Source organism: Zingiber officinale, chromosome 1A, assembly GCF_018446385.1.
Source record: "Zingiber officinale cultivar Zhangliang chromosome 1A, Zo_v1.1, whole genome shotgun sequence".
Taxonomy (NCBI): Eukaryota; Viridiplantae; Streptophyta; class Magnoliopsida; order Zingiberales; family Zingiberaceae; genus Zingiber; species Zingiber officinale.
This window is the reverse complement of record NC_055987.1, coordinates 134,157,574-134,181,097: the sequence shown is the minus strand read 5'-3', so window position 1 is coordinate 134,181,097 and position 23,524 is coordinate 134,157,574. Positions and strand designations below refer to the sequence as shown.

General features: G+C 44.6%; 1 protein-coding gene, 1 long non-coding RNA gene and 1 pseudogene across 2 annotated transcripts; 2 read left to right on the top strand and 1 right to left on the bottom strand.

Moving 5' to 3' along the window:
• Positions 1-1,415: 1,415 nt before the first annotated feature.
• Positions 1,416-8,725, bottom strand: LOC122034281. Its single transcript, XR_006126671.1, has 2 exons — positions 8,437-8,725; positions 1,416-2,275 (listed from the first exon to the last, which is right to left on the bottom strand). It is a non-coding gene; the product is annotated as an uncharacterized LOC122034281 (long non-coding RNA).
• On the top strand, positions 1,812-20,529 carry LOC122034275 (serine/threonine-protein kinase Aurora-3-like). Its single transcript, XM_042593453.1, has 6 exons — positions 1,812-1,950; positions 2,053-2,295; positions 2,401-2,496; positions 19,786-20,000; positions 20,082-20,154; positions 20,258-20,529. Exons 1-6 carry the CDS (start codon positions 1,855-1,857, stop codon positions 20,357-20,359), a joined length of 825 nt encoding a protein of 274 aa, XP_042449387.1. The 5' UTR covers positions 1,812-1,854; the 3' UTR covers positions 20,360-20,529.
• Positions 10,490-11,470, top strand: LOC122034266 (annotated as a pseudogene).
• Positions 20,530-23,524: the final 2,995 nt, after the last annotated feature.

Genomic DNA, 23,524 nt, shown 5'->3' with positions numbered 1-23,524 from the left:
GCACAAAGCGACTACGAGAAGCAATCCATGTGGCGTCCAATGGGAAGGTTGGCAAGTGAAAAATCCAAGTGAATCAAAGGTTAATCGAACATTTGGAGAAGGAGCCCTAGCATGTCAAGGTTGACCGAATGCTAGGCAATGAGAAATCCCAACAGGTCACGAATGGATGGATGTTGGACAAAGGAAGTCCTGGTAGGTTGAGGTCAACCGACTACCAGGCAAGATGAGAATTCAGCTTGGAAAGACTGAATTCAGGGTTATCAATCAATTAGTGAGAGACAATAATCGATTAGTAAACCCTAAACTCGGATTCCAATTTAGGGTTGGGGAATCGATTATAGTAATCAATTAACCCAAAGAAATCGATTAGAGTAATCTATTGACCGTGTTTTCTCGAGAGCAATAGTAGGACTCGGAATCGATTGGTCAATCGTTTGACATTAGACCAATCAATTAGCAAGGTTTTCATGAGGGAACAGAAGGGTGCTGAATCAATTGGGTTAATCAACTCAGCATAGTCAATCAATTAGTAGTGTTTTCTCGTGAGAATAGGAGGCTTCGGAATCAATTGACTTAATGATTGGAAGCTATCAACGACTATATGATTCATCAATCGATTGATCAGGCAAAAAAGGGTTATTCTACAGGTTTGAATGGTCGGATCCTACATGGCAATCAATTGGGGGTAAGGCCAATCGATTGGAAGACGTTTTCCAGCTCAAAAGCATCCATAGAAAAGGGGGTTTCGTGAAGATTTCGTAACGCTGATTCTTGAGATTTTAGAGAGAAGTACTGCTGCATTTTCTAATCATCAAGAGGCCAACCAAAGCAAGAAAAGAACAAGCAAAAGAAGATTCCTCATTGTAAAGTCGGTTTCAATTTCTTTTGTAATATTGTTTGCATTTCTTGTTGTATTTTTTTTATTTAAGCTTGTAAGAGACTTCTCCACCTCCGGAAGGTTTCCGAGAAGGAGGAAGTTACCAGTGGAACTGTGAGTGATGGTGGATCCTTGGAAAGTAATTTCCATATACAACAATTGTCTCTCTATGCCTTTTATTACTATTGTTTCCTTGAAGCCATTAAGCAGGTACAATATTTCCCAATTGTTTCCAAAAGTAATTGTTTCCTTGTATAAACATTGTAGACAAAAGATAAAGAATGGGTAGTAACATGTTAGAAACCATATCTGGATAATGATCTAATAATGAACAAGAGAAGTACCTGTTCATTTAGGCACATAGAATGTGAACTATTTATAGCCAAGTTAAATCTTCAGGTATTGCATAAGGTCTTTAATGCCACAGAAATAACATCCAAATACCAGCATTTACAAAGTGAATATGCAGACAACTTGAGCAATATGGAGAAGCTCAATCAAAACAGATGCCAGGGAGCCCTCAGGAAAGCAGACCAAATGTCAAAAATACAGGGAGCGAAATTCATAAACCTTTTGGAAAACAAATATCAAATCTGGCCAAAACAAATCACCGGAGTAACAATATAGCCTTGATGTCTGATGAAAAGTATTCAGCTGCACCTTAAGTACTTGCACCTTAAGTGAGGAGGAGGCGGAGGAGGAGGACAAAGAGCTCACCGTAGATCTTCTGTATAAGACAGCGAAGGGATTTCTCTTCAGATAGTCGGCCGGCGAAGGCGGAGAACAGGGAGTAGAAACGACGCCACTTTGCTTCATGGGTTTGAAACCGGAATCTGGTAACTTCTGGCACGTGCGCAGGTTAACGGGTTTGCGACCCGAGATCCGATCTCTGATCCCAAATTTGAAAAACCAATTTCAATTGCGCCGCCTCAGCCCTCAGAGTCCGCCTCCTCCCTCGATTTCGATAAAGTCCTTCCATGGCGAAGGAGGAATGGAGCATCGCAGACTTCGAGATTGGCAAGTTCATAGGAGAAGGCAAGTTTGGGAAGGTCTACCTCGCCAGGGAGAAACAAGTATTGTTTAGGGTTTTCACTCCTCTAGTTTCCGAATTTCTTCTTTAAAAAATACGGTTTTTCTCATCCTGGCGATGTCATTGGCGTCGGAACTGTGTCCAGAGCGGGTATGTGGTTGCCCTAAAGGTGATCTTCAAGGCGAAGCTGGAGAAATACCGATCGCACTCCCACCTCCGGCGGGAAATTGAGATCCAACACAACTTGAACCATTCGAACGTCCTGCGCCTCTTCGCATGGTTCCATGACGAGACGCGCGTTTTCTTGGTCTTGGAATATGCAGCCCGCGGCGAGCTCTACAAACTACTCAAGAGCCTTCATCATTTTTCTGAGAAGAGAACTGCCACCGTGAGAAATGTTCCGAGAAAGAAACAATTAGTGTTACTTAAAGATCCTTTTGCTGCATCGTGGATGATTCAAAGTTTTTTTTTTTTTCCTTTTTCAAATTGGTAGTATGTTGCGAGCTTAGCGGGAGCACTGGCGTATTGCCACGGGAAGCATGTGATCCACCGGGATATCAAACCGGAGAATCTGCTGCTAGATATTGAGGTGCACATTTCCTGGTTCAATTACTTGTCACTAACTCACTATAATTTATTTTCCAAGTCTTTCTGGTTGTTTAAAATATTTAGAATGTCGGTATTTCTTAAAATTATGTGTTAGTTTGTTGAGTTGATGATTGCTTCTGGATGCTGGTGGAACTCTCTGAAAGAATTTGTATATCACTGAGAATTGTTAAGGTTCAATTCATTAAAAATATAGACAACTCCCTCTGCTCACTGTTTTAGCAGGTCATTGTGTCAAGTAAATTTCTGATATGATTGAGTTACAAGAAACACGGAAATATAGTTCTTTTCTCAAAAATAACAAATATTCCATTTACATATTGGAAATTATTAAGATTCAAAACTATGATCATATAAAAATGAGCTATGTAAATCAAAGAACTTTACTGTGGCATAGGCCAGGAAACAAAAGAAAAGTCCTGTAACACTTTTTTTTTTACAGAAATAATCGGTCCTACCTAAGATCACAGAAATGTTCTATTTTATGATTACTTTCTCACTTTGTTTTTTGGTCTTAACTCGTTGAGATTAATCTTTGAATATTCAGGACATCCTAGGTATGAGTAGAAGTTCAACCTTGTCAAATCTGGCAGCAATCTCCCATATACCAGAAATGCCATTTAATATTATTCTCCATGATGATTTGATGATTCTTTTCAGTTTCAGTTGCAATCATGAATCTGACTGCACTATCACCTTGTGACGCTTTAGAACTTAAATCAACCTTCTTATTTCCATTAATTCATCTAACTGAATAATTCCCTGCAAGCTTAAAGTCCCCGAAAACAATACAGACACTGGTCATATCCTGCATAAGACAACTGCAGAGAAGCATTGGTGTTTAATTGCCTCCATCCCTCTTTCAGTAATGCTTCCATCAATACTAATGAGATGTTTCTGCCTCCGAATTTGGACTATTAATTCACCCATAAAGAAACTACAATCTAGGTGTCATAGCTTTCTTCTTCTTAACATTTTTGCTTGCATAAACATCAAAGTTTATGCAATGTAGTGATTTACTATTTGAGGAGGAATCAAAGAAAGAAGTTTGACTCTCTGTTTCATTGTGGTTGATCCGGTGGTAAGGTGGGGCCCCCGCCCCGCAGGGAGTCATGGCCACGTGGAAGGTCAAAGTCAAGGCAGTCAATGCCCTCATACCATCATCCGCTCGGGGGCAACTCACTTGCTCGATCGGAAGACCTGACCTAATGGTATCACAGCTCGGCCACCGAACTGAGCTTCCGACGCTCAGAAAACCTATGTACCAGCAAAGCATAGGCCAAGTGGATAGCCCGCTCGACGCGAACAGTGAATGTGGGCCGAGCAGATACATCGCTCGACCGAAGGACAGAGCGGCAGGTAGCCTGAGGAAGGCTGACCGAGCGGCCATCCCGCTCAGCCCAGTAACCGACAAAACAAGGATCGACCGCTATCCTCTTAGGGACTCGTGCCATCGACAGACAGCATGGTGGGCGACATGGTCAGGCAGAGAATCGTACGATAGAAGTTTCCACTGACTTGTCGGGATATGCTCGGGCTGTTGAGGTATGGTATCATGGACACTTTTTTGACACATCTTATTAGGGAAATCTTTGAGAGGTGTGCACGCCTCGAGAAGCGTGCACGCGCGTTCCCGGGAGCCCTATATAAGGGATCCCAAGTTTCGACGGAGGTATGTTGGATTCTACTATAGCTATTGTTACTCTGCCACTTTCGTTTCTTTTCGCTTCCTTATTGCTTTCGCAGGAGATCCGACTTGAGCGTCTGAGGGCCAACGCCGAGGAACCCCTCCCTGGCTCGGCACTGACGTTTTGTGGTTGCATGTCTCAGTCGTTCGAAGTCCACATCCAGTCAACGTGAGCACCACACCCCTAGCATCCACCGCCTCGTCTCTCGGACAAGATTAAATTTGACACCGTCTGTGGGAACGCGCCTGCATTCGGAGCGAGGAGATGGAAGAAGCTGGACGATTGCACGCTATGATGCTCACTCAGGAGGAGCTCGATGCACTCGTACAGGCACAAGCTGCGAAGATAGTCGAGCAACAACAGTAGTAGAAAGCGCTTGCCGATCGGCAAGCACAGCAAGCGACCTTAGCTTCGGGAGGCCGAGCGGCGCACGAAGACCGACCGGAGCAGTACTCCATATGGGGGCAAAATAAATTGTCGATCGACACTCACGGAGAGGCTTCACCCGTGTCTATTCCATTCCATCGGGCATTGTTTCAAACTCCCTCAGAGATTGCTCAGGCCAATCAAGAGAGGGGCCCTTCTTCAGATGAAGCGCCCGTTCGGAATGTGAGAAAAGGAAAAGCGTTCCAAGCTGATTTGTCTCTCAAGCGGATCAATCGTCAATTCTCCGTGGTGATACTGCAAGATCCGCTACCAAGGCACTATACTCCCTTGGCGATCGGGGAATACAACGGGTCAACCAACCCGGACGACCACTTGGGAAAGTTCGACAACGCTGCCACCCTCCACCAATATACAGATGGAGTGAATTGTCGAGTCTTCCTCACAACGCTCTCCGGTTCGACTCAGCGGTGGTTCAGAAGTTTGCCGAACGGATCAATAAGAAGCTTCAAAGAGTTCCGAGTGGCTTTCTTACATCATTTCGCGAGCAGCAGACGCTACCAGAAGACAAGCGTCAGCTTGTTCTCCATGAAGCAAGGTTCCAGAGAGTTCCTCCGAATGTACATCCAACGCTTCAATCAGGTAGCTATGGATATCCCATCGGTCTCGTCAGAGACCATGACGAATGTATTCACCCAAGGGCTCGTGGACGGAGACTTCTTTCGGTCGCTTATCCGAAAGCCACCTCGGGACTACGACCACATGTTGAAGAAGGCCAACGAATACATAAACGTGGAAGAGGCACAGACGACGAGAAGAAAGGAAACGCCATCCGAACCATCGGCGTCGATCGAACGAAGGTCACCGATCAACCATCAGCTGCCTCGGGGACCCTAAGCCGAAGGGACACGGCCACACCAAGAAGCAAGGCCACACGTCATTCAGCACGTGGCCTCCGGGCGTCCAAAACCAAAAGGAAAGGTATGGACTCCTATGTTCTGTTCCTTCCACCAGTCAGCAACTCACAATATCCGCGATTGTCGCGGATTCAATTCGGTCGCACAACCAACGCCCAGAAAGTATCGCCAACGGTCTCCCTCCCTTGACCGGCGACTCGGGCATCAGAACGCCGGGCGGCGAGAGGATGCAAGGGGATCACCCCAGCAGCCCCATAGGAGAAGCGCTGACCCCGCCCGAGCTGCACGCGAGCGAAGCAAACCGTCCGTTCGGCAGGAGGAGAACAGAAGTAACGTTGCACGAGGCGAAATCAACATCATCGTCGGCAGTCCGACCAACTGAGACTCCAACCGAGCAAGAAAATCATACGCCTGGCAATTGGAGATCCCCGCAGTAGGCTGCAGTCGAGGGCAGGCGAATGGGCCCAAGATCAGCTTTGGGCCCAAAGATCTAGAGGGAGTTGAAGTTCCTCACGACGACGCCCTTATCATCCGAGCGGTAATCGCTAACTATACTATTCACTGAATCTTCGTTGACACAGGCAGCTCGGTGAATATAGTTTTCAAGAAGGTGTTTGACCAGCTCCAATCGACCGGGGTGAGTTGCTGCCAATGCAACCCCGCTGTACGGGTTTACTGGCAACGAAGTTCTACCGATTGGCCAGACGAGGTTAGCCATATCACTCGGGGAGGAGTCACTCAGAAGGACGAGGACCACAAATTTCATCGTGGTGGGCGCTCCCTCAGCATACAACGTCAACTTGGGCCGATCGAGCCTCAATGAATTTCGAGTGGTAGTCTCCATCTACTGCCAGAAGATCAAGTTCCCGGTGGGAGACCGGGTGGGAGAAGTCAAGGGTAACCAGTTGGCTGCTCGGCATTGATATGTCGAGATGGTCAAGACCGAGGCGAAGTTCGCTCGGAAAACACTCCGACTGGAGGTAAGCGCCATAACCGAAAAACCCCCTACTTTGGTGTACGAAGAGAAGGAAGAGGTGCAAATCCACCTGAGTCGAGCAGAAGTTACTACCTTCATAGCTGTCGATCTAGAGGTCAAGCAGAAAGCCGAGCTGATCGTGTGTCTCCAGCATAACCACGATGTCTTCACATGGTCGACACACGAGCTTCTGGGGATCTCTCCAAGAGTTGCGCAGCACGCATTCCATGTCTGACCGGATGCTCGGCCGGTGAAGCAGAGAAAGAGAGATTTCAGCGCCGAACAAAATCTCATCATCCGGGCGGAAATCGAGAAGCTCCTGGAGGCCGGTCACATACGGGAGGTTCAGTTCTCGAGCTGGCTCGTAAACGTTGTGCTGGTCTCCAAGCTCGACAATAAGTGGCGAGTCTGCATCGACTTCCGAGACCTCAACAAGGCGTGCCCAAAAGACTTCTATCCCCTGTCCAGGATCGATTAGATGGTAGACTCCACTGCCGGGTGTGAGCTGATATGCATGCTGGACGCATACCAAGGGTACCATCAAGTGTCGCTCGCTTGAGAAGATCGAGAGAAGGTCAGCTTTATCACGGTCGACGGAACCTATTGCTATAACGTTATGCCGTTCGGACTGAAGAACGCGGGAGCCACCTACTAAAGGCTGATGAATAAAGTGTTCCGGGGGTAGATCGGTCGCAACATGGAGGTATATGTTGACGACATATTGATTAAGTCCCTCCGAGCTGCTGACCTCTGTGCATATATCAATGAGACCTGCCAAACACTTAGGACATACGGAATCAAGCTGAATCCCAATAAGTGTCTGTTCGGCGCAAGAAGTGGGTGTTTCCTGAGCTACATCGTCACCGAGCGCGGCATTGAGGTGAACCTCAACAAAGTAAAGGCCTGCAGGATATGCCACCACCAAGAAATTTGAAGGAAGCACAGAGGCTCACCGGTCGGATAACCACCCTGTCACGGTTCATTTCTAAGTCATTCGAGCGGAGCCTGCCCTTCTTCAAGATCCTACGTCGAGCTACCAAGTTTCAGTGGAACGAGGAGTGCGACCGGGCATTCGAGGAACTTAAAGCATACCTCAACTCGTTGCCTGTACATGCTAAACCCATTGCCGGTGAGCCGCTTCGAATTTATCTATCTTCGACTGAGCATGCGGTCGGCTCAGCACTAGTCAAGCAGAATGGCGATGAGCAGCCGGTGTACTTTCTTAGCCATATATTGAAAGATGCTGAGTCTCGCTACATCGGTCTTGAGAAGTTGGCTTACGCGTTGGTACTCGCTGCTCGGAGGCTCCGGCCTTACTTTCTCACACACTCAATTATTGTTATGACCAACAACCCCCTGGGGAGGGTCCTCCTCAATCCTGAGGCTTTCGGACGGTTGATCAAATGGACAACGGAGCTCAGCGAGTTCGACATTCAGTATCAACCCCAAACGGCCATCAAAGCGCAGTCCTTGGCGGATTTTGTCACGGAAGTATAAAATCCTAAACCAGAGGCTGTCTAGAAGATATATTTGGATGGGTCGTCCACTCGGCAGAGAAGCGGGATCGGTATACTGCTGATCTCCCCCCAGGAAGAGCAGATGCAGCTGTCCGTTCGGCTGAATTATCGGGCTACTCTGTGTTGTTAGAGGCGCGCCCGAGGCGCGCCCGAGGCGCTAGGCTCACAAGGCGCTGGGAAAAACGCATCTTCCCAAGCGAGGCGGGCGCTGTTCGCCAGGCGCGCGCCTAGGCGCGCCTCGTGCCCCTTTGCACCTCAACGAAGCGCGATCGAGGCGCGATCGAGGCGCCGCGATAGATCGTGACCAAATCTGGATTTTAAACCAAAAAATAACATTCCAAATCAGTGTTGTTTGGAATTAGGGCACGCGAAACAGCAGCAGAAACACAGTAGAAAACGCGAACGCAGGAAGGAAGAGAACGCAAGAAGGGAGGAAGAAACCTGAACCCATTTCCGTCCGCCGCCGCCATCGCTGAGTCGCGCCATCGCTGAGTTGCATCGTCGCCAAGTATGTTTTCCTTCTTTTTTCTATTTTTTCTGTTCTTCACTTCTTCTTCTTCTTCTTCTCTTCTTCTTCTTATTCGTCTGTTATCATCTTCTTCGTCTCTTCTTCTCTTCGTTCTTTTTCTTCTTCTTTTCTGTATTTTTTACCTGTTGCAGTTCTGTATTCTTTTCGCTGCTGTCCGGTTCGTGTTCTTCGTCTCGTTTTCCTGTTTCCTGGTTTCGTGTCCACTTTCTAGTCCACTGTCCAGTATTTCAACTTTTTAATGTTGCTAACTTCCTACTGCAGCTGGCGTGCTGCTGTCCACTGTCCAGTATTTCAATTTTTTTACTGTTTTTCTTTTTTTTTTGTATTTACTGCTTTTTGTTTTGCTGTTTACTGTTTTTTTATTTTTTTTGTCTTTATTGCTTTTTGTTTTGCTGTGTTGGTGCTGGCGTGTTGTCCACTGTCCAGTGTTTTAGTTTTTTTTATTGTTTTTTTATTTTTTTTGTCTTTACTGCTTTTTGTTTTGCTGTGTTGGTGCTGGCGTGCTGCCCACTGTCCAGTGTTTTAGTTTTTTTACTGTTTTTTTATTTTTTTTTGTCTTTACTGCTTTTTGTTTTGTTGTGTTGGTGCTGGCGTGCTGTCCATTGTCCAGTGTTTTAGTTTTTTTACTGTTTTTTTATTTTTTTTGTCTTTACTGCTTTTTGTTTTGCTTTGAAATGAATATTTTTATTTTTTACTAGTTTTTGATTTTTCAAGCTGTAGGTACAATGCCTGAATTGGTCTAAGTTTTACTTTTAAATTGCTGGTACAGATTGTACAATGCTTTTTTCTTATTGGTACCTTATTGATTTTATTTTTATTTTAAATTTTTCAGACTATTTTCTTATTCAATTATCATGGAAGGTAGTAGTGATATTCCAACATATATGTCAAAAGATCCAGGATGGAATTATTTTCAAAGAGTTAATCCGGATAATAAAAATGATTTAATTTGTAACTTTTGTCAAAAAGTTACAAAAGGGGGTATTTATCGTGCAAAACAATATCTTGTTGGGGGGTTTCGAAACACTACGACTTGCAAAAAATGTTTGCCTCATGTACGTGAAGAAATTAAAATTTTCATGGAGAAAAAGACGGAGAAAAGTAATCTTTCTAAACTTGCGACAATGGACTTTGAGGATGTAGACCCTCTTGGTGATGATATTGATATGGATGATATTGGAGCTAAAGTTGTGCCGCCGCCTTAAGTACAAGTACAAGTTCTAGATCAGTGAATATGCAAAAAAGGCCTAGACAAATAGGTCCAATGGATACGTATTTTGCTCCTAATATACAAAAAAATGTTGAAAGTAGAAAGGGTAAAGAAAGACAAACTACGATAAATGAGGCATACAAGAAAGAATTGAGGGAAAAAGCTTGTATGGCCATAACTGAGTGGATGTATGATGCGGCAATTCCTTTTAATGCCGTTAACTATTCAAGCTTCAAAAGAATGTTGGACTTGGTTGGCCAATATGGTATAGGTCTAAAAGGACCTAGTTATCATGAGGTGCGGGTTCCTTTTCTAAAAAAGGCTGTTGATAGTGTGACAAATGATTACATTAAGTCATGTGAAACAGAATGGACCAAGTATGGTTGTAGTTTAATGGCAGATGGGTGGACAGACAAAAGGTAGAGAACATTGATTAATTTTTTAGTGAATTCTCCTAAAGGTTCAGTTTTCATCGAATCGGTTGATGCTTCTAACTATGCAAAGACTGGAGAGAAAATATTTCAGTTGCTTGATCGATTTGTGGAGCGTGTAGGAGAAGTAAATGTTGTTCAAGTTGTTACAGATAGTGCAAGTAACAATGTACTTGCTGGTAAGAATCTATTTAATTCTTTCTTATCAATATGATTTTTCTTATATATGTTATACTTATCTACTTTTCTAACTTCTTTTGTAGGAAAATTATTAGAACAAAAAGGCCACATTTGTATTGGACTCCTTATGTTGCTCACTGTGTCGACTTGATCTTAGAAGATATTGGGAAATTGCCTGATTTTAAAGCAACATTGAAGAAGGCAATGAGTGTGAATGCTTACATTTATATTCGTCCCGGCATGGTAAATATGTTGAGGCAATTCACAAGACAAAAAGAGCTTTGTCGGGCGGGTGTCATAAGATTTGCTACTGCTTTTCTCACTCTTGAAAGGATGCACCTACAGAAGCAAAATTTAAGAAAAATGTTCATTTCAAAGGATTGGACAGATAGTAAATGGGCAAAAGAAGCGGCAGGGAAGAAGGTAGCTAAAATCATCATGACACTTAGATTTTGGAACAGTATTGTGCATATTTTAAAGATATATGGCCCTTTAGTCCGTGTTTTGAGACTGGTTGATGGCGAAAGAAAACCTGCAATGGGTTATATTTATGAGGCTATGGATAGGGCAAAAGAAACAATTATGAAGGCCTTTAAGGAGAAAGAAGAGAAATATAAAGAAGTGTTTGAGATCATTGATGCGAGATGGGAATGTCAACTTCATCGGCCTCTGCATGCTGCAGGACATTATCTGAATCCAGAATTTTTTTATTCATACACAGATTCAAATATCTGTGGAGAAGTGGTGAATGGTTTGTTTGAAACTATGGAGAGATTTGTTTCAAGCGCTGCCGAGCAAGATAAAATCACTACCCAGCTCTCTATATATTGAAAGGCAGAAGGGCTATTTGGGAGGAATGTGACAATTAGACATAGAAGAGCATTATCTCCTGCAGAATGGTGGGAATGTTATGGAGCAAATACCCCAGAATTGCAAAAGTTTGCTATTAAAGTGCTTAGCCTCACTTGTAGTGCTTCTGGTTGTGAGCGCAATTGGAGTGTATTTGAGCAGGTATGTAATAAATATAAATGTTTAATACTATTAGTATGTTACATTTATAAGTAGAAAATATTCTTTGCTATTTTATTATACTTATTATGATTTTTAATATTTTGTAGATTCACAGCAAAAAAAGGAATAGGCTAGCTCAGCAACGCTTAAATGATTTGGTATTTGTGAAATATAATCGTGCCTTGAAACTTCGGTATGATGCACGTGATAAGATTGACCCCATCTCTCTGGCAGATATTGATGATAGTAATGAATGGCTGATGGGTAAAATGGATGGAGAAAGCGATAATGAAGAAGATGAGTTAGTTTTTGAAGGTGATGACTTAACATGGGATGTCGTTGCTAGGGCTAGTGGAGTTGAAGAGCCTGAATATTGTACTAGAGGAAAAAATATTGCATCCATGACCTCCAGTTCACATGCTAGGCCTAAACAAGTTGAGAAGGGAAATACATCTTCCTCTATGAGACACTCATCTCTAAGACTTAGAGATGAAGAAGAAGAAGAAGAAATTGAATTTGAAGAAGATGAAGATAAAGAAGAAGAAGAATACAATGAGGATGATCTTGAGCTTGATGATTAATTTGACTTATTACGCTTGTTTTGATGAACTTTGTTAGTGTAAATTAGAAAGTTGAAACTTGAAAGTTTGAAACTTTTATTAATTTTATTATGGTGTTGCTTTGCTTCTCATATTTGATATTGATGTGTGTGGAATATTAATAGTTATCATATTTGACATATTATATGAGTGTGTCAATAGTTTAGTAGTCATCAACCTCATGTTCAAGAAGCGCGCGCCTCGGGCGTGCCTCGCGCCTCGGGCGCGCCTCGCGCCTCGGGCGCGCCTCGCGCCTCGGGCGCGCCAACACTGGGGCTACCAACAACGAAGCCGAGTACGAAGCGCTTATAGCCAGGCTACAGGCCGCTCGGCACGTCGGAGCCCTCAAAGTCCTAATTCATTCAGATTTACAACTAGCCGCTCAGCAGTTGGCCGGGTCATTCGAGATAAGCAACGTGCGGCTCAAGCTCTATGCAGAAGCCTTCGAAAAGCTGAGGACTGATTTCCGGGAGGTCTCATATAAAAGATCCCTCGAGCGGAGAACCAAGTTGCAGATGAATTGGCCAAATTGGCCAGCTCGCTCTCGCCGATCGTTATTGCACGACCGATCGAGTAGGTATCTCTAGTGGCTCACATCGACCGGATGGAAGGACTAACCTTCCTGAATGATTGGAGAACGACGCTGATAGAATTTTTACGATCGGGAGCCACACCATCCAATCGAGAGGAGGCCAGTTTGTTATAAAAGAGGGTCGGTTGATTCACACTCATCAGAGATCAGCTCTACAAAATAGCCTTCTCCAGGCCTCTGCTTAAGTGCGTCGGAGCAAAGGATGCCGACTATATATTGCAAGAGGTACATCAAGGATCGTGCGGAGGACACTCGAGCTATCGTTCATTAGCCAGGAAGATTCTACTCACGGGATACTTTTGGCTGACCCTCCAGGAGGACGCCACTCGGACGGTCGCCACCTGCCTGTCATACCAGAAGTATCATACCCTCTCGCACCGGCCGATCGAGGAGATGAAGACGTCTACGGTGTCTTGCCTGTTAGATCAGTGGGGCATGGACATCGTGGGGCCCTTTCCAATGGCGACAGGACAACGGGAGGTTCCTACTTGTGGCAGTCGATTATTTCTCCAAGTGGGTTGAAGTCGAGCCGTTAGCCAGAATAACCGAACAGATAGTCAAGAAGTTCATCGGCCAGCACATCATCTGTCGGTACGATTGTAAACGAGCCGAGCCGAACCGAGCTTTGGGGTGTTCAAGCTTGTTTGATAAGATAATCGAGCTGAGCCGAGCCGAGCTTAAAATGAACTAAGCTTTTGAAATGAGTGTTCAAGCTTGGCTTGGTTTATTTTTTATGATCTTGAGCTTGTTTGAAGCTTGACTTGAGCTTGGTTCGTTTAGATGTTATCAAGCTCTCAATTCATGCTTGGCTTGAGTTTGGTTCGAGCTTGGCTTGAGTTTAGTTTGAGCTTGATTCGTTTAGATGTTATCAAGCTCTTAATTCAAACTTGTTTGATTGTTGAAACTTTTAATTATTTGATTGGTTATTAAGATTGATACTTTAAATTTATTTATTTATTTTATTTTATTATTTATTTAGTATATTGAAAAGAGTTTTATTAATAAATATGGTTCGTGAATATTATTCACGAACGTTGTTCACGAATGTTAACAAGCTGAACACATATGTGTTCAAGCTTGTTTGTTTAGCTTAACGAGCTGTTCAAGATTTTTTGTTTAATTAATCTTATGTATATTGAACGAACATAAACAAATTCTTACCAAGCCGAACACCAAGCTTGTTCACGAACGCTTTGTTCATTTACAGCCCTATCTGTCGGTTTGGCATCCCGCGTCGGCTAGTCACGGACAACGGGAGGTAGTTCGTGGGTCAAGGGCTCAGAGTATGGTGCGAGGGGTATGACATTAATCAGGCCTTCACCTCAATGTATCCTCAGAGTAATGGGTAGGCCGAAGTTGTCATTCGGGAGATCTTGCTGATCCTACACACGCAGCTTGACCATATGGGAGGTAGCTGGGTGGACGAACTTCCCAGCGTGCTCTGGGCGATCTGCACGACCCCCAAAGAAGGAACGGGAGCAACCCCCTTTCACTTGGGCGAAGCGGTCGTCCCCGTAGAGGTCGGAGTCGAGTCCGATCGGATACAGCACTACAACGAGGACAACGCCGAGCGGAGGCTCCTGGGGCTGGATTTGGTGGATGAGACACGTGCTAAAGCCGCCGCCCCGCTGATGGCCTACCGGCAGAAGATGAAGTAGACCTACAATCGAAGGGTGATCCCAAGGTCATTCCAGGTTGGCGACTTTATGTGGAAGAAAGTGAGGCCGGTCGGCGACGTCACTAAGCTGGAAGCTCCTTGGGCCGGACCCTTCAAGGTCGTGGAAAAGCTCCGCTCGGGCGCCTATTACTTGGAGGATGAGGACGGGCGACGACTCGAACGTCCATGGAGCGCGAACCACCTCCAGCCATATCGAGCCGGATGAGAGGTGCGCCAATGTAATCAATGTATTTTAAATACCCCTACACCCTGTGAATGCAGGATTGAAATCAAAAGATTCCCAAAATTCATGCCGAATGGCGAGTCTTTATTAAATCGTCGAGCGGCGACGTTAAACCCAGGTCTCCATCGATGATCGAGCGACGACCTTAAACTCGAATCTTCAACAAATCGTCGAGCGGTGACGTTAAACTCAGGTCTCCATCGACGGTCAAGCGACGACTTTAAACCCGAGTCTTCAATAGATCGTCGAGCGGCGACGTTAAACCTAGGTCTCCATTGACGGTCGAGCGACGACTTTAAATCTGAGTCTTCAACAGATCATTGAGCGACGACGTTAAACCTAGGTCTTCACCGACGGTCGAGCGGCGATCTTAAGCCCGAGTCTTTAACAAATCGTCGAGCGGCGACGTTAAACCCAGGTCTCCACCGACGGTCGAGCAGCGACCTTAGACCCGAGTCTTCATCAAATCATCGAGCGACGACGTTAAACCCAGGTCTCCACGTACGGTCGAGTGGCAATCCTAAGCCCAAGAAGTAACAACCTAATTCACCTTCAAGGGTCGAAAGATGAACCAGGTCTATACACGCATTACTGGCCGTTCGCGACCTATAGCCAAACATGTCGTCGGAAGCGAAAGGGGACCAGGCAGACGGGCGATCATCGCCGATCAGGAGGGTCAAAAGCCGACAAAAGAAAAGGAGTGCAATGACTAGGAAAATTTCGTCGAACGGGTAAATATTCATTGCACAAAAGGATAGCCCTGCCGATTGGCTGGCGTATATGCATACTTCAAAAATAATTTTTTACAAGGCCCTCACTCAAGACAGTCAAAAACCTCGTTGGGCATCGAGTCGTTCAACTGTTGCCAGTTGACGACGTCGTCCGTCAGAGCCTCGGGGAGATGCCGGCTCGCCTTCAACTGGTTGAACGTCCCGGTGACAGCTAGTTCGAAAGACCGAACGACACGATGGACAACTTTGTCCGTGAATTTTTCTGAGCGGAGATACTCCTGCTTCATTGTCTCGAAGCGGCTCGGCTCGTCCTCCTGATACTTCTTTAAGGTAGCGCGGGAGGCGTCTAAAGCTTCTTCAAGGGATTTCAGCTGCCCCCTAAGAGAAGCCACCTCAGCCGAGCGGTTGTCCCATTCGGTGACCATACAGTCCTCGAGATTTTGGAGCTTCTGGGCCAGATTCCGAGCCTCTTGATTTTTCAGCTCCAGGTCAGCTATGGCTCGGTTCTTCCTTGTTGTGGCCAGCTCAATCTTTTGGACGTAGGACTTCACCTGTGTCTCTAGCCGGCTTAGCATAATAGCCCGATCGGCAGATGTTTTCGACTCGGCCTCCAGAAGTTTATTGGTCTTGGCTAGGTTGGCCTGTAGTTCGACAATTGAGGGCCCCTGGGATGAGGATGCTCCACCAGAAATCTTGAGCTTCTTGAGCTCATCCTCCACAAGCGCCAGGCGTCGACACATCGCCACGCTCTCCACCCAGTACTGTCGCCGAACTGAAGAATGTTAATGTCGGACGGAGGTAAAACCATGAATTGATCATTGTATACATACCCCGGTGGACATTTGCAGGTGGCTGTTGGCAAGGAGCCCTGGAGGCATGGTTGTGGCACATGCTCGGGCCTCCTCCCAAACCTTGGCGAGCGGTCCGTGGATGAGTATTTGATGTTCTGGAGTTAGCGGTTGATCGCCGGCCGCCAAGAACTCCTCCGTTGGGAGGTGAAGAATGGCCGTCACGGATCGGCGGCCGCTCCCGTGGATGAGTATCTGATGTTCTGGAGTTAGCGGTTGATCGCCGGCCGCCAAGAACTCCTCCGTTGGGAGGTGAAGAATGGCCGTCACGGATCGGCGGCCGCTCCCGGTCGATTGAGCATATGCTGCAGGACCAGAGGATTGACCGGTTGAAGCCGAGAGGATGCCGGATCGTAAAATCTTCCGACGAGGAGGCAAGGATGCGATTGGCTCTGCCGCAATGGGCTCGGGCGATAGATCGGAAAGTGATTGGGTCCGGTCGGAGGAAATGGCCTCTACCGTTTCACGGACGGTCGCGGAAGATGAGGTGCCCCCTTGCTCTGGGACCCGCACCGCTGAAGTGGCAGAACGAGATGGTGTGGTTGTTCAGCGTCGCTTACGCCTATTGAGCGGAAGATTATCACCCTCAGAATTCGAGCCTTCGGTCCGAGCGACGGGCGACATGTCAGGAGGTAGGTCACTCGCCCCTTCTAGGCAAGTTGTCCGATCGGCAGCGCCTTCGTCTACAGTTGGCGTGCCCTCGCTCTCAGGTGTACCTTCGTGCGAGCCGATCGGCGTCATGCCGAGGCTCGCCATTTCCTTCGCAGCGACTGCCTCGATCTCGATGTCCTTAAGCTTCATCATACCGGCAGCTCGCGCTCGCATCATAATGTCGGCTGCAAAAGAAAAAACGAAATCAGTTAGACAAAAAGGAAAAGAGCTGAGGAATTCCATACCTAAGCTGCTCGGGAGCCTCGTGCGGATCAGACTGAGCCCAAAGATGTACAGAACACCCTCCAGCAATAGCTTATAGATGTCGTACTTCTGGCCGGACAGCATATTCGCCGCATGCAGATAATCCGGCCGGCTCTTGTACTTCTTCAAGTCCGGTTGAGGTGGTAGTCCGACCTGCCATTGGATTTGGAAGTTGGGCCGCTCGGGGAGTCTCAGGAAGAAGTACTCCTTCCAGTGTTTATTTAAAGTGGTCATCTTATCAAAAAATACCAGACCGATCCGAGACTGAAAGATATAGGTCCCTATCTCGAACTGCTTGGGATAATAAAAATAATGGAAGACTCGAGGAGTTAGTGGGATGTCGTGCAGCTAGAATAGCACGACAATACCGCATAGAAGGCGAAAGGAGTTAGGGACGAGTTGTGGGAGGGGGACACGGAAGTAATTGCAAACTTCGAGTATAAACGGGTGGATGGGAAACCTGAGGCCGACCACAAACTGGTCTTTGAACAGACAGATTGTGTTATTCGGCGGGTCGTTCGGCCGATCGGATGGAGAGGCCAGAATTATCTCGTGGTCGGAGGGAATGTCAAAGGCATTTATGAGGCCCACAGCGTCACTCGCTTCGAACCTGGTCTCTATTGTGATATACCAGAGTCCGGGAGCAGGGTCCGCCGACGGTGAATTGGCCATTGTCGGAAAATAGAGAAGGACAGAGAGGTCGAGGAAAAAGGAACTTGGACTGAAAAACACAGCAGACGCTAGACTGAGGCGTGGGACAAGAAGGGTGGGACTACGAAAGACCAACGACAGGGGAGTTCGAGGAGGCTTACAGAAAGGAGGAGTCGCCGGAGCGCTGGTCACAGGGTCGTCGGCAGCTCTCGAGGAAGAAGAAGACGCAAGGTGAAAAAAAGAGGCGGTGCCTCGACTTTATAAAGATAGGACTCAGTCGACCAAAGTCGTCAGATCTAGATCTCGACGACCGAAGCACAAATCCGGTAGTTGAATTCAAACCGCCAAGCGTCACATCAGCAACTATCACCTCGGACGTGCGGCGGCGACATGTGGTATGCTCCCACAGGGCAGCATTTAAGGGGCGTCATTATCAAGCGTGGGCGCGTGCTCGACTTTAATGAGGTGATTTACACGAATTTCGAGGAGATTCGGATGACGCCAGCTTTGACTGCTTTGGCCCAGGGGTGCGGATGAAGAATTCTCCAAGTGCGAACACGTGGGGCGCCGATCGGCCTTAAGAGTCAGCCGACACTCGGAGCTAACTAATATTACGGTCGATCGGCTTGCCGATCCCCAGACCCAACTGTCCAGTCAGTCGGACTTGCAGCCTCCTTCAATTAAACTTGAGGGGAAGACACGTGATCCGGTGGTAAGGCGGGGCCCTCGCCCCGCAGGGGTCATGGCCACGGTGGAAGGTCAAAGTCAAGGCAGTCAATGCCCTCATACCATCGTCCGCTCGGGGGCAACTCATTTGCTCGATTGGAAGACTTTACCTGATAGTATCACAGCTCGGCCACCAAACCGAGCTTTCGACGCTCAGAAAACTTATGTACCAACAAAGCATAGGCCAAGCGGACAGCCCGCTCGGCGCGAACAATGGATGTGGGCCGAACGGATACACCACTTGGCCGAAGGGCAGAGTGGCAGGTAGCCTGAGGAAGGCTGACCGAGCGGCCATCCCGCTCGGCCCAGTAACTGACAAAACAAGGATCGACTGCTATCCTCTTAGGGACTCGTGCCACCGACAAAACAGTGATTGCATGACCCAGTTTCCACTGTCTTGTCGGGATATGCTCGGGCTGTTGAGGTATGGTGTCAGGGATACTTTTCTGACACGTCTTATCAGGGAAATCTTTGAGAGGTGTGCATGCCTCGAGAAGCGTGCACGCGCGTTCCCGGGAGCCCTATATAAGGGACCCCAAGCTTCGACGGAGGTATGTTGGATTCTACTGTAGCTATTGTTACTCTGTCACTTTCGTTTCTCTTCGTTTCCTAATTGCTTTCGCCGGAGATTTAACTTGAGCGTCAGAGGGCTAATGCCGGGGAATCCTTCCCTGGTTCGGCACTAACGTTTTGTGGTTGCAGGTCTCAGTCGTTCGAAGTCCGCATCCAGTCAACGTGAGCGCCATACTCCTAGCGTCCACCAGCTCGACTCTTGGACAGGATCAGTGGTAATAAGAAAACCTTGTGAGCCGTAGCCACAAGATTATTTGCAGAAAATACTGCACAGATCTAATCGCTTTTTTTCTCCTTGCCTTGCAGATTTTTTTTTTTTTTTTTTTTTGTCAACTTTCTCATTATTATTATATTTTCACACTTCAGCAGAATATTGACATTTGAATCTCAAAAAGAATCAGTTTGCTATGGCAAACATATTAGGAACTTTGTCCGTGAGCTATATTCTGATAACAAGAAAATGGAGGGTCAAGATATAGCTTTGTGCTTAACCCGCATCCAATTAAATGTTTCACATATTTCCTTGTAACCAGTTATAGCCAAGGTTGTCAAATTAAGATCTTATTAAATAGTGAATCATAAAGTTCAGATTTTTTTTTTTTTAAAAAAAATACTAATTTATTCAGAATAGTTTTGATATCTAAAAGTATACCATAGAGATAGTTGGTCTGGTAGTCTAAGCATGCTTGCACCCAGTCATGAGATTATGAACATTAAGATTTATTTGTACTCTCATAGTAACATAACCAACTCTGGATGCTTAGATTATCATTGTGCCTTAAGTTCCTCCATTAACCACCTGAGTGGGATTAAAAGAATTGATAAACGGAATGCTAACATCTTCAGTATCAATGTCTACATCTATGCATGTTTGATAACTGGTTTTCTTGCAGGGTCGACTTAAAATTGCTGATTTTGGTTGGGCCGTGCAATCAAATTCTAAGAGGAACACCATGTGTGGCACCATCGACTACCTTGCTCCAGAAATGGTAGAGAAGAAGGAACATGATCACGCTGTTGATAATTGGACTCTAGGTATTCTTTGTTATGAGTTCCTTTATGGTGTTCCACCATTTGAAGCTGAAGATGAGTATGTCACTTTCCGGAGGTAAAACATTTAAATGCTTCACTCTTTTCCTGATTATCTGCGCTCGGTGTTATATATTCTGAGTGAAAAAAAATCAAACAGGATCATGAAAGTTGATTTGAAGTTCCCATCTGAGCCTCATATTTCTGCTGAAGCCAAGGATCTCATTAGTAAGGTATGTGGTCAAGACTTGAATTTTCATGCGATAACAAAATTCGGGTGACTTCTGAATTCTTTCTGAGACTCAGACTGCTTTTTTCTGTTTTTTGGATCTGAAGCTCCTTGTGAAGGACTCATCAAAGAGGCTCTCCCTACATAAGATCTTGATGCATCCTTGGATTGTCCAAAATGCAGATCCTTCAGGCAGCTGTTTTGAGTAAGCTCTCTATTTATAAAGGTGTAAAAGATGTCAGTAATATGTGCAGTAAGGGTAGTGCTTGGCTTGATCTAATGGCATTTCGGAACCAATGTGGAATTTGGCCCATAATTTGTAGTGAAACTGCCCATGATTTAAGTTGTTTATGAAAGGAAGCTTTTAACAGTTTGGTCATGAGTACTAGAAAATCAAATTACATTAGCCATCAATGCCAGAAGAAACATACCGCTTGAATATAATATAGTTCTAAACTATTTGAAAATTTGATTTTTTTTTTTTTTTCAAATTCTCTCTCTTTTTTTTTTTTTTTTTTTGTCAATATAGTGATGCTCATTTTTGAGAATTTATAGGGAATAAAACCTCTACTAAAAGTGAGATAATCATGAAAATTAAAGAGGTCAATACAGGAATGGAACTATTGGAACATTGATATTTCAGTTGTTTTTACCGAATCATGTGATTAAGTTTGCAAAATATCTATTTGGGAAGTTTTAAAATGATCAAATCATGTATTTATTTTTAATTTTACTCTTATCATTTGACTGGTGTTTTGAAGTAGTCGAATCGATTTGCTTGCAGATTGAAATGTTTGATTTTAAATTAAATTAGTTTGATTGATTTTTAAATTAGTTGAATTGTTTTGTTTTTTTATTTTTTAAAATCAAAATTGATTTTAGATTAAATTAGTTGATAGATCAAACGACTTCGGATTTATATGAAATTAGTTTTTATGTGTTCGTCTATCTCTCTTGATTATATCCATGTCTTTAAATATCAATTTGACGTTTGGTACATAGTTGTTTCAAATATATTCATGTTCAAAAAATTATTGTTCTTAATATAATATTGGGTCAAATTAAATTTTGAGGGCCTGGATATAATCAGGAAGGTAGACGAACATATCAAAACTTGTTTCATGTCAATCTGAGGTCATTTGGTCCATCAGTCGATTTTAGACAAAAATGACTTATGGATCAAATGATCTCGGACTGACATGAAACTAGTTCCTATATGTTCGTCTTCCTCTGCTGATATATCGATGCTTTCAAACTTCAATTTGACCCAATATATTGAGGATAATGATTTTTTGAACACGAATTAAATTTTTCAAACATATTAGTGTTAAAAAAAATCATTGTTCTCAATATAGGTTAAATTGATGTTTTTGGACATGAATATAATTAGAAGAGATAAACGAACATATAAGAACTTGTTTCATGTCAATCCGAGGTCATTTGGTCCATCAGCCGATTTTGAATACGAATTGAATTTTTTTAACTATTTTTGAGTTTAAAAAATTATTGCTCTCAATATATTGAGTTAAATTGATATTTGAGGGTATGAATATAATCAAGAGAACTAGTCGAACACATAAAATCTAGTTTCATGTCAATCCGAGATCATTTGGTTCATCAGTCGATTTTGGGTAAAAATGACTAATGAATCAAACGACCTCAGATTGACATGAAATTAGTTCTTATGTGTTCGTCTATCTCTCATGATTATATCCATGCCCTCAAACTTCAATTTAACCTAATATATTAAGAGCAATAATTTGTTGAACACAAAATATTTAAAATTATTTCGTGTCAATTCATGTCAATCCGAGCTATCTAGTTTCAAATATTTTCATGTTAAACAAATTATTGCTCTCAATATATTGGGTTAAATTGAAGTTTGAGAGCATTGTTATAATCAGAAGAGGTAGACGAACATATATGAACTAGTTTCATGTCAATTCGAGATCGTTTGATCTATCAACCATTTTTATCCAAAATCGGTTGATGGACCAAATGACCTCGGATTTACATGAAACTAGATTCTATGTGTTCGACTACTTCTCCTGATTATATTCATACCCTCAAAAATCAATTTAATTTAATATATTGAGAGTGATAATTTTTTAAACTCAAAAATAGTTTAAAAAAATTCAATTCGTATTCAAAATCGACTGATGGACCAAACGACCTCGGATTGACATGAAACAAGTTCTTATATGTTCGTTTATCTCTTCTAATTATATTCATGCCCGTAAATATCAATTTAACCTATATTGAGAGTAATGATTTTTTGAACACAAATATGTTTGAAAAATTTAATTCGTGTTCAAAAAATCATTATTCTCAATATACTAGGTCAAATTGAAGTTTGAGGACATGGATATAATTAGGAGAGGTCGACGAACAAATATGAACTAGTTTCATGTCAGCTCGAGGTCGTTTGATCCATCAACCATTTTTGTCCAAAACCAGCTGATAGATCAAATTACCTTAAATTGACATGGAACAAGTTCTGATATGTTCGTCTACCTCTCCTGATTATATCCATGCCCTCAAACTTTAATTTGACCCAATATATTGAGAGCAATAATTTTTTGAATACGAATATATTTGATACAACTGAGGTATCAAACGTCAAATTGACATTTGAGGGCATGGATATAATCAAGAGAGATAGACAAACACATAGAACTAGTTTTATATAAATCCGAGTGCTCCGGTGGTGAAGGAGGGGGCCCGACCATACAGTGGTCAATGAAACGTGGAAGTCAAAGTCAAGATGGTCAGCCCAATGGTCTTGTCGAGCGGGGAGGTCACCTCACCGATCGGCCGCGATAGCGCCCAGGTCGGCGTGAAGACAGCTCGATCTAGGTCGGGTTTCCGATGCTCAGGGGCTCTCGTATGAAAGAGTCGATTCGCCGAGCGTCATGTCCGCTCGGCCGAGCTACCGAACAACTAAGGTTGCATGCCCGTCCAAGTGTGCGACCGAGCGGCTCACTCGCTCGACCTAGTAACAGACGAGAGAAAAGAGGACAAACTGGACAGCTGGTGGTATCCTTCTCGAGACATGCGCCGCCGACAGACAGCATGGTCGGCTGCCAGACCGGACAGAAGATCGTACGGTGGAAGTTTCCACTGTCATATCGAAGATATGCTTGGACGGTTGCGGTATGGCGTCAGACACACTTTTCTGACACGACCATTTTAAGATATACTTTGAGGGCCCCCCCGGATCCTATATAAGGACCCCCAGACTTCGACAAAGGTATGCGCGATTCTTCATTGTAGCTACAGTCTCGTTACTCTGCTTCCACTTTATTTCACCGGTGTCTAACTTGAGTGTCGGAGGGTCGTCGCTGGGAACCCTTTCCCAGCTCGACTTTGTTGCA

Excerpts from the sequence above, each read along its gene's own strand:
- LOC122034275 (XM_042593453.1), top strand. The coding sequence starts at position 1,855 with ATGGCGAAGGAGGAATGGAGCATCGCAGACTTCGAGATTGGCAAGTTC. Across the intron at positions 2,497-19,785 it reads ATCTGCTGCTAGATATTGAG|GGTCGACTTAAAATTGCTGA; the intron begins GTGCACATTTCC and ends GTTTTCTTGCAG. Across the intron at positions 20,001-20,081 it reads GAGTATGTCACTTTCCGGAG|GATCATGAAAGTTGATTTGA; the intron begins GTAAAACATTTA and ends AAAATCAAACAG.